Here is an 11,218-nt window from a genome sequence, read left to right as displayed (position 1 = left end):
CCATCTCAAAGAAAAAAAAAAAAAAAAAAAGAAATTTGTTTATTTGCATGTGGACATAAGAAAGGGTTAACATGGGCGACAACTATTTCATGAGCTTTTTGGCTTTATTTGAAAAGTGAAGTGTGTTTGGGGAAGGAGATGGTTAGGAAAATAGATGTTCCCGTTTTTGACTTACCAAGGAAACGGAGATCAGAGGAAAGCCTGGAGCACTTCGTGGCTTCCACGGGTTCCTTTCTAGGAAGCTTTTGCTTTACCTGGGGAAACCCCAAGCTCTACAGTGAGAAAGTTGTAAATTAGCCTTTAGGAGACGCTGTTTGTCAAAGTTATCTTAACCCTGGAAAAGGGGAGGGAAAACGGCAGATAAGCAATGATGACATCAGCAGGAAATAGCAGGCTACCCAGTCCTGAAGATCCAATTTTCACTTAACGATCAGCAAGTCTTGAAGTCTCTTCCCAAGCAAATGGGAGCTTCCTTGGACCTTGGAGCACACAGAGGATTCTACTTTCTTTAAAACTTTGTTTTCAGGCAATTTCCCTGAGAATCGTTTACCTCCAGAGGATTGGTGGAGCTTGATCTGAAGGTATGTAATTAACAACCCTTCTTACCCCAGAGTCTCATGCTTGGATCTTTTCCTTTGCTTCATGGCTTCATGTTGTAGCAACTTGCAAAAACTTGTCAGCAATGGCACTATTTTTTCTTAGATTTCTTTGTCATGCCTGGGAAAACAAAAGTTAAAAAATCCGGAAGCCTCCAACATAGCCTTTTACTGGGGCAGAAATATGTGAGCTCACAGAGACAAAGTTTGGTAGACTCACTAAAACTAAAGATCGGAATTGTCAAGAAACCACAAGGCAAATGCAAGATGTGGTAGAATAGAAAGGTGTCTCCAATAAACCACTCATTTGACCTCAGGGCTAGTAGCAGGGAAGATCCCCTGGATTATCACAATTAAAAATGACATTTTTTGTGTTTTTTTTTTGTTTCTTTTAACACCAAAAGTAATGTGTGTGTTCACATATGCATAAAATTTGAGAAATTCAGTTGGAAGCCCAGAAGGAAATGTGTATTATCTATAGTTATGTCCCCTCAATGTAACCACTCTTTGTTATGGAGGTTTTGATTTTTGCTATGTCTTCCTTCCTTCCTTCCTTCCTTCCTTCCTTCCTTCCTTTATTTATTTAAGATGGAGTCTCGTTCTTTCACCTTCCAGCACTCAGGCTGGAGTGCAGTGCCGCAATCTTGGCTTACTGCAACTTCTGCCTCCCAGGTTCAAGCCATCCTCCCACCTCAGCTTCTGATGTAGTTGGGACCACAGGCGTGTACCACCATGCCTGGCTAATTTTTGTATTTTTTGTAGAGATGGGGTTTTACCATGCCCAGTCTGGTCCTGAACTCCTGGCCTCAAGTGATCCACCCGCCTTGGCTTCCCAAAGTGCTGGGATTATAGGCATAAACCACGGCACCCTACCTATTCCTTCCTTTATAAAGTATTTTCTTGTTTCTAAAAATAGCCAAGTTCTGCATAATAACTATATACCTCAAATGCTTATAGAATAAATAATATTACAATGAAAATTTTATCACTGCATTGCTCCTCTGATTATGACGAAATTTTGTATAGAGAATAGCGTAGTTTATAAACTAGTCAGATGGAAACATTGACTCATGTAATTTGTATTTTTTTAGTGAAAACAAGTTTATTAGAGAAGTAAAGAAACAAAAGAATGGCTACTCCATAGACACAGCAGCCGACTCATGTAATCTGTAACTTCCTACACTGATTTGAGCAACTCTTGTCTCAAGCCACCCTTTCCTGCTGAGGTCTAGGATATTTTATTTATTTTTTTATTTTTGAAACAGGGTCTCACTCTGTCACCAGGGTGGAGTGCAGTGGCATGATCATGGCTCACTGCAACCTCTGCCCCCCAGCCTCAAATGATCCTTCCACTTCGGCCTCCTGAGTAGTTGGGACCACAGACACGTACCACCATGCCCTGATAATTTTTTGTATTTTTAGTAGAGACCAGGTCTCGCCATGTTGCTCAGGCTTGAGGTCTAGGATTATGCCTTCCCTTTCTGTAAGATAAAGGCCTGCCCTCTTACAGGTAGCAGTCTGAAGTTAAGATGTAATACACATACTTCATGGTACCTCGCTGTCTTTGGGTTGATAGATCATAAGGATAACACTGCCTCCCCCAGATTGCTTTGTGTCTAAAACTTAAAGCATAGATCCAAGTGCTATTTCTGCCACTTAGTAGAAATGAATGTAAGGGCTTCAATCAGGCTACCAGGCTTGGGGGACATTGTGCTGTGTCCCTCCATCTTAACTTTCTCCCTCTGGGAACACTTTGATTTGGGGAGAAATCAAGGTGAATTGAGTTCCAATATAAGCACCCTCCAAGCTTCCTAAAAAGTAACTTGCAAGTGTTGGGGAAAAGTTTTCTGGGCTGTTGGTTTTGAGGTAGCCTCGCAGTAATTTTTGTCAGCACTTCCAGGAAAGTCTAATGCCCGGAACAGAGGAGGCTGTGGTGAGGGGAGGGCCTGGGAAGTCAGGCGGCCATATGTCCTCACTCTCTAATGCCCTGCCCCACCTCTCGGTCCCTTTCAGGATGGCCATGAAATCTCAAGGTTCCAGTTCAGATAAAAACTGTAAAGTGAGCTTTCGTAAGAAGCTTCTGATTATTGATTCAAACTTGGAGGTCAAAGATGTGGAGCGCCTCAAGTTTCTCTGCATAGGATTGGTTCCCAACAAGAAGCTGGAGAAGTCCAGCTCAGCCTCAGATGTTTTTGAACATCTCTTGGCAGAGGATCTGCTGAGTGAGGGAGACTCTTTCTTCCTGGCGGAACTCCTATATATCATAGGGCAGAAGAAGCTGCTGCAGTACCTCAACTATACCAAAGAGGAAGTGGAGCAATTGCTACCTATCAAAGGAAAGATCTCTCTATTTAGGTGAGGATGGGTCTATGGTAGAGATGGGAGGATCTCCCATCTAGTGTTCAGTCTGGCCATTGGGCTTTGAAAGGAAGCTGCAGTTAAGATCTTTTGGTTATCTACCTCCTTGGATGATAAACCGGGAGATTCTAAATCTCCTTCTCAGCCTCTGATGCTAATGAGCTGAGAGTTGGGAGGTCAGCAAAGCTTCAAGACCAAGCTCTGGGCCTAGAGGTGGCTTCCCTTTGTTTTACTTCTCACTGGCAGTGAAGCCCACCTCAATGTGGCAGAGCCTGCGTATTCCCTGCTTACCAGCCGCCACACGTGCAGATCTTCTCCCTCCTGGGATCCACTAGTCTGTCTACGTGTTTCCCGGGGTCTTGAGAAGAGAGTAATGCATACTTGGAGCAAAATAAGCAAGATGAAAAAAGAGATGAGTTTCTGGGGTAGAGAGGGATGCCATTTATGCCATGTCTAGCGTGTCTAGTTATAGAAATTTCTATATTTTTGGGTGGAAATCCAGAGAGGTAAAAACAGGCATTTTGCCCAAAGAGGTAAAATTTAGGCATTGGTCTTATCATGGATGACAGCGTTTTATTTTTATTTTTATTTTGAGATGGTGTCTCGCTCTGTCACTCAGGCTGGTGTGAAGTGGCACCATCTCGGCTCACTGCAACCTCCGCTTCCTGGGTTCGAGTGATTCTCCTGCCTCAGCCTCCTGAGTAGCTGGGACTACAGGCACCCACCACCACACCTGGCTAATTTTTGTATTTTTAGTAAAGACGGGATTTCCAACATGTTGGCCAGGCTGGTCTGGAACTCCTGGCCTCAAGTGATCTACGCACCTTGGCTTCCCAAAGTGCTGGGATTACAGGTGTGAGCCACTGCATCAGGCTGATGACAGTGTTTAAAATTGTTCACTGACATAGTGTCCACATCAGAGAACCTCATGAAGAGGAGCCGTTGGAGGATGTTTTATGGTCTGTGCGATTAGAACACATTAAGCCTTAGTGGTGGAGCTGGCTCCCAGAACCTGAGTTGCCCTTGAGTCAGTGGAAGGAATGATGAATTCCAGAAATCCATATTTCCGTTCTTCTGGCTAAACATCTGAGGGACAGTCTCTGACACATAGGGGTGTTAGTATGTGGATGAAATCCTCACTTTTTCTGGTTTTGGATTATATGACTATCTCGAAGCTGGGATAGTTTTCTTCCCTTTTCAATATACAATCGACTGTACCTTGGCTGGTCTGGGGTCCTCTCTACTAAGGGCCTGTAAAGTAAGCCTGAATTTCTAGATGGAATCAGGAGATGGGAGGGCATGTCAGAACTGTGTTTTATGCCTCTTTTTTTTTTTTTTAATATGCCTTCTTAGGGTGGTTAAAAACAGCACTAGACTTGGAGTCAGAAGGCCTGCTTCTACTACTTACTGTGTTATCTTTATCTAAACAAGTTACTTAGAAACTGAAAGTTTTAATTTTTTGAATCTATAAATGGGATTAATAATTGTCTACACATAGAGTTGATCATTCAACTGACAGAAAACATTTATGAAAGCACTTGATTGATTATGGTGTCCTCTGCAAGTGTAAGGCTTTATTTGTCATTTTGGGTATGTGTCTTAGAAACCTGCTCTACGAACTATCACAAAGCATTGACTCAGAGAACTTAAAGGAGATGATCTTCCTTCTGAACGACTCTCTTCCCAAAACCGAAATGGTGAGTGGGTCATACAGAATGGGTGTGTGTGGGCACTGTCTTAATCAATGATTAGAAAGATGCTGGAAAGGGTTTTTAGGGAGATTTATTTTTTGTGGGAGACAGTATCATACAATGGTTAGGAACTTTGGCTTTGGTGCTGGATGAGCCTAGATTCTGGTCCTGATTCTAATTCTAAACCTGTGCTGTGAGGCCAATGATTGAATTTTTCTAGTCTCTATTTTCTTAGATGTAAAATTGTGGGCAATTGTATGACTTCCTTCTAGGACTTTTGGGAGAATTAGCTGAAACAATGTGCATGAAGCATTAGCATGAGGCCAGTATTTGGTATAGCATGCAGTAAATGCTCACTTCTGTTGGCATCTGCTGTGTTATTTATTTATTTATTTATTTATTTATTTATTTATTTAGAAACAAAGTCTTGCTTTGTCGCCCAGGCTGGAGTGCAGTGGCACGATCTCAGCTCACTGCAACCTCCGCCTCCTGGATTCAGGCCATTCTCCTGCCTCAGCCTCCCCAGTAGCTGGGATTACAGGCATGTACCACCATACCCAGCTAATTTTTGTATTTTTAGTAGAGACAGGGTTTCACCCAGTCTGGTCTAGAACTCCTGACCTCAAGTGATCTGCCTGCCTTGGCCTCCCAAAGTGTTGGGATTACAGGTGTGAGCCACTGTGCCTGGCCTTGTCCAGTTTTTCTTTCAAGTGCCTTTTAATCTATAGGTTAGATTTCCTCCCTGTCCCCAAATCTCTTTCTTTTTCTTAAAATGTGTCTGTTGAAGAATCTCTGGGCGGTTGGCCTGTGGAGTTTCTCACAGGTTGGGTTTTGCGAATTGCACACTCGTGGTGCAGTTTGGCATGTTCCTCTGTCCTCTGCATTTCCTGCAGACTGGCAGTTGAATCCAGAGGCTTCATCAGACTCAGGTCAGATCCGTTTGGCAGGACTATGGGTAGTCTTATTTTTTCATCAGGAGGTACCTGATTTTCTCTCTCTTTATCTTTGATATTAACAACTGTTGATGTTCAACCAGTTTATATATTGAATTTTGAGGGGTTGCAAAAATGGAGATATTAGAATTTTTTTTTTTTTTCTTTTGAGATGGACTCTCACTCTTGTCACCTAGGCTGGAGTGCAATGGCACGATCTCAGCTCACTACAACCTCTGCCTCCTGGATTCAAGCGATTCTCCTGCCTCAGCCTCCCGAGTAGCTAGGATTACAGGAGCCTGCCACCACACCCGGCTAACTTTTTGTATTTTTAGTAGAGATGGGGTTTCACCATATTGGCTAAGCTGGTCTGGAACTCCTGACCTTGTGTGATCCACCCGCCTCAGCCTCCCAAAGTGCTGGGATTACAAGTGTGAGCCACTGCACCTGGCCAGTTATTAGAATTCTATCATTTCATTTTCCTCTCATCCATTATTTGGTTACCCAGTGGTACAGCTTATATGTAAATCCCTGATTCTTTTTGTTTAGCTATCTAGTTTTTTTTTTTTTTTTTTTCTGAGATGGAGTCTCTCTTGGTCACCCAGGCTGGAGTGCAGTGGTGTGATCTTGGCTCACTGCAACCTCTGCCTCCCAGGTCAGGTGATTCTCCTGCCGCAGCCTCCTGAATATCTGGGATTACAAACATGTACCACCATACCTGTCTAATTTTTGAATTTTTAGTAGAGATGGGGTTTCATTTGGCCAGGCTGGTGTCAAATTCTTGACCTCAAGTGATCTACCTGCCTCAACCTCCCAAAGTGCTGGGGATTACAGGCGTGAACCACTGTGCTCCACCTAGTTATCCAGCTTTTAAGTTAATTGGTTTCTTATTCTCCGAAGGTGACCCGTTACAAAATATATATAAATTTAAACTCATGGATTTAAACATATGTGAGGTATTTCAACCTATTGCAATTATTATCCTTACTGAAGTTCATACTGAGGCTGGACATGGTGGCTCATACCTGTAATCCCAGCACTTTGGGAGGTGGAGGTGGACAGGTCACTTGAGCCTCAGGCGTTTGAGACTAGACTGGGCAACATGACAAAACCTGGTCTCTACAAAAAATACAAAAATTAGCTGGGCATGGTAGTGTGCACCTGTAGTCCCAGCTCCTCAGGAGGCTGACATGGGAGGATCACTTGAGCCCAGAGAATTCAAGGCTGCAGTGAGCAATGGTTGTGCCGTTGCACTCCAGCCTGGGCAACAGAGTGAGACCCTGTCTCAAAAAAAAAAAAAAAAAAAAAAAAAAAAAAAAAAAAAAAAGTTCAATTGTCCCATTTTTTCCCAGGGGATGCGTCTTCAGTTTGGTTCCTAAGTCATTTTGACATGACCTTAGTAGGCTTTGATGGTTTCTTTACTATCTGGCAAAAATATCCCAGGTTCTTCTTATATATTTTCTGCCCAGTCCTGGAATCTCTCATTTCTCCCAAAAGCCCTGGCTTCTTTTAATGACAGATGTCATAGCAAGACCATAAACTAGATGCTGGCAGGCTCATTGCTTTTGGGTAAATATATATACACACACTACATATATACACATGTGTTTACAAATACGCACACACACACACAACCTAAAGGTTCAGTAATTCTTGGAGAATTTTAAAAATCAGGCGATTTTGTTTTAGGGAATTTTTTTTATAAAGCATTGTAAGGATATTCTGCTTTTGCCATAAAATTTCAGTGCCCACATTTGCAGTGGTGCAAAGCAATTACCTGCTAAAATGGTAGCATTATACCTTAAATACAGAATTTCTCAAAGTCAGAGGAGATTCCTGTAGTTTGACAAGTGCTCCAGGTGGTTTTGATAACATTCTCTCCCAAGTCAAGGCATCCACTCACAAATTTTCCAGTGTTTAGGTTTATATGTAAAATGAGACCACTTTTTATTGTTATACCCCGTCCTATGTTAGGGACTCTCTGAACAATATGAGGTGGGGGATGAGGGATGAGAGAAAGGTCGTTTGTTAAAGCTGAGTGTTAGTTTTCAAACAAGAAAAGCTGGAAAATGTTTTTTTTCTCTCTTTTGCTTGCAGAGGTTCTAGAACTCTACTTGAAGACATCTGTGGCTACAAAATTATTATTATTATCATTATTTTTAGACAGACTTTCACTCTTGTTGCCCAGTCTGGAGTGCAATGGTGCCATCTCGCCTCACTGCAACCTCTGCCTCCTGGGTTCAAGCGATCCTCCTGCCTCAGCCTCCCGAGTAGCTGGGATTACAGGCGCCCGCCACCACACCTAGCTAATTTTTGTATTTTTAGTAGAAGTGGGGTTTCACCATGTTGGCCAGGCTGGTCTCGAACTCCTGACCTCAGGTGATCCACCTGCCTCAGCCTCCCAAAGTGCTAGGATTACAGGCATGAGCCACTGCGCCCGGCCAGAATTATTTTTATGGTCAGTAGCATTCCAAACATCTTTCCCCTACTAAAATAGCTTTTAAATAATCAAATGCACATGCTCAGGTGGCCAATTGATTTTGTTTTTCTCAGTACTAGTAAAAGGAAACATAACTGTGCTTAGCTGTGGCATGGAACTGTGATGTTACCAGGTCAAATTCAGGAAAACCACATTTCCTCTTTGGATTCCAAATGATCTCAGCTTTTTGTTGTTGTTGTTTGGGGGGTGGGGAGATCTCATTCTTCATGTCAAAATTGTGGCTGAGTTACACACCTCAGATAATTCAGGTTGATCTGTATTGGATTTTGGAATTAGGCCAGCCATTGGAAGTGTGTAAAGGACAGTCTTTAAGCAACACAGATGTTTCCATACCAGGGCTCAGTGAGGCTGCATTATCTGCAACTGCAATTGCAAAAGACCTTATCACAGAAATAAATTACTTACCCACCATTGGAAAAGGGCCTGAACACCTCTCAGCCAAAACGGAAAGGTTCTAAATTCATACGGTCTCTCTGGGGGAGCACAAATAACCTTGCCTTTGAGGGACGTTCTTGGCTTTCTCTTTGATAGCTTTCATAGAAATGTAAGCAGTATAGCTGGCCTACACATATCCTGAGAGATCTCACAACTCTCAGGAAATCCGTTCTCAGCACAGCAATCAGCATAGAACGTTGAGTCTAAAGGAAACCACACCTGAACTTACTCTTTCGCAAACAAGCAAAAAAAGAGCTTTCAGATGTTTGCTGCTAGTGTTCACCAGAGTGGTGTTAAACTAATGTCCAGGTCCCATTTAAGTGTGTGCGTGTGTGTGTGTGATGTACTAAATATCTAATAAACTTTTAGAAAGTATAATGAATTTCCATCATTGCTTCTGTAATCACATCTTAGCCCTTTATTCCTCCTGGTAGGATGTTGTCAAGATACGAGTTTCTGGCCTGGCAGGTGGTTCATGCCTGTAATTCCAGAACTTTGGGAGGCCAAGGCGAGCAGATCACCTGAGGTCAGGAGTTCAAGACCAGCCTGGCCAACATGTTGAAACCCTGTCTCTGTTAAAAATACAAAAATTAGACGGGTGTGGTGGTATGAGCCTGTAATCCCAGATACTCAGTAGGCTGAGGCAGGAGAATGGCTTGAATGGAGGTGGAGGTTGCAGTGAACCAAGATTGCACTACTGCACTCTAGCCTGGGAGACAGAGTGAGACTCCGTCTCAAAAAAAAAAAGAAATAAAAATAAAAAAAAATAATAATGGTAATAATAATACTAGCCAAATTGTGATTTTTTGTTTCAGAAAATTCTTTTTCTTTTAAAATACCAAATACAAAATTCTTTCAAAACATTTTCCCCTCATTTCTTTGTCCCTCTTTTGCTGGTTTCCTAATCAGTATCACTTAAAGCTGTGACTTAGAGTTCAGTGGTTAATAACATGGACTTTGGCATCAGATTGTACCAGCTCTGCCATTAATTAGCTTTGTGACCTTCGGCAAGTTACTGGAACTTCTTTGTGCCTCAATTATTTCATCTTTAAAATGGGGAATATAATAGTATCTACTCAATCAGTTGTTGTGCTGTTAATATACAGCAAGCACTGTCCGTGTTGCATAGACTTATATATATTTGGTATCTGGTATTAATATAGATTGTATACAGATTTGCTTGGTAACGCCTCTTCCCCTACACTCCTGAGCAACTTGAGGGCAGATGCTGTTATATCTTATTTATCAGTGCAAAACCTAGTGCCTACTGGCCATGCAGGTAACATTTGAGCGAGTGGATAATCAGTAGGCAAGTAAATGTAACTCTATTGATTCTCTTGTAGACCTCCCTAAGTTTCCTGGCACTTCTAGAGAAACAAGATAAAATAGATGAAGATAATCTGACATGCTTGGAGGACCTCTGCAAAGTGGTTGTACCTAAACTTTTGAGAAACATAGAGAAATACAAAAGAGAGAAAGGTAAGTAGCTTGTGCTTGCTAACTTGGACTAGACCATGGAAATTCTTAAAGCAATTGGCCATGCATGATGTTTTGTTTGTTTGTTTGTTTTGTTTTGTTTTGAGGCAGAGTCTCACTCACTCTGTCACCCAGGCTGGAGTGCAGTGGTGTGATCTTGGCTCACTGAAACCTCCACCTCCCGGGTTCAAGTGATTCTTCTGCCTCAGCCTTCCGAGTAGCTGGAATTACAGGAGCCTGCCACCATGCCTGGCTAATTTTTCTATTTTTAGTAGAGACAGGGTTTCACCATGTTGGCCAGGCTGGTCTTGAACTCCTGACCTCAAGTGATCCACCCACCTCGGCCTTTCAAAATGCTGGGATTACAGGTGTGAGCCACCGCTCCTGGCCCGTGTGTGATATTTACTCATCATTCTGATAATATTCTGCTAGGAAAGCCAGAAATCTCCCCCTTTGTTCTTTCAACACATATTGGTTGAGTTCATATTTTGTACTAGGCACTGCTTTAGAAGTTGGGGATATAGCAAAGTTCAGAGCAAAGCTCCTGCCCTCTTGGAACTTATATTCCAGTGCAGGGAAGTAGTTTTAGACAAATGTCTTTTTCTGATTCTAATATGGGAGTGAGAGTATAGGGAATTTTGTTTTAACTGAAATAACATGAAAAAGAAGGCAGGATAGCATGGCGTGAGAGTGGAGTCTATGGAGTCGGATGGCCAGGACTCCGCTGACTAGTGGTGCAGTGGTACTTTTTTGGCTTTTCTATGTCTCACTTTCCCTATCTGTAAAGTGGGCATAATAATAGTACCAACCTCCTAGGTTTTTGTGAGGATTGAAGGAGATAATTTCTGTAAAATGCATGTCTGGCATGGACTAAGCATTCAATACACGTGGCTACTATGACTCTCTCAGAGAGAAAAGTCAGGAAGACCTCACATTCTCAGAAACTACTATCAAAGAAGAACTTTATTTTCTTGTGGGTTTTTTTTTTCCCAAGTCTGTCTGATAAAGATAGTTCTGTTGTGATATTTTATACAGGTAGAAGCACAAGGCAGAAGTCAAACCTGGCTGCCTCACCACGTGTCAATATGCTAAATATCTGTGTTTTTCTGAGTCAATTTCTCCACTGTTAAACAAGAGCTATACATAAAAACGCATGAGTATATTCATGAAACTTTTTTTTTTTTTTTTTTTGAAATGGGGTTTGCCTCTGTCGCCGGGGCTGGGGGGCAG

The 11,218-nt window shown here is 42.2% G+C and overlaps 1 protein-coding gene across 3 annotated transcripts in view; it reads left to right on the top strand.

Annotated features, from left to right (window-relative positions):
* The first annotated feature begins 160 nt into the window (after positions 1-160).
* The window catches only part of CASP10 (caspase 10), a 37,458-nt gene continuing 26,400 nt past the window's right edge, over positions 161-11,218 (top strand). For all 3 annotated transcript variants that reach the window (XR_001886358.1, XM_017875873.1, XM_017875887.1), the window contains exons 1-4: positions 161-581; positions 2,610-2,951; positions 4,558-4,651; positions 9,856-9,991. Coding sequence is in view for 2 of the 3 variants with exons in the window: in XM_017875873.1 (XP_017731362.1) it covers positions 2,611-2,951; positions 4,558-4,651; positions 9,856-9,991 (571 nt within the window). In the remaining variant the exon portion in view is untranslated. The remainder of the gene's footprint in view (positions 582-2,609; positions 2,952-4,557; positions 4,652-9,855; positions 9,992-11,218) is intronic.

Source organism: Rhinopithecus bieti, unplaced genomic scaffold, assembly GCF_001698545.2.
Source record: "Rhinopithecus bieti isolate Rb0 unplaced genomic scaffold, ASM169854v2 scaffold_980, whole genome shotgun sequence".
NCBI classification, from domain to species: Eukaryota; Metazoa; Chordata; class Mammalia; order Primates; family Cercopithecidae; genus Rhinopithecus; species Rhinopithecus bieti.
Note: the sequence above shows the minus strand (reverse complement) of the source record. Positions and strands in the feature narration are given on the sequence as shown.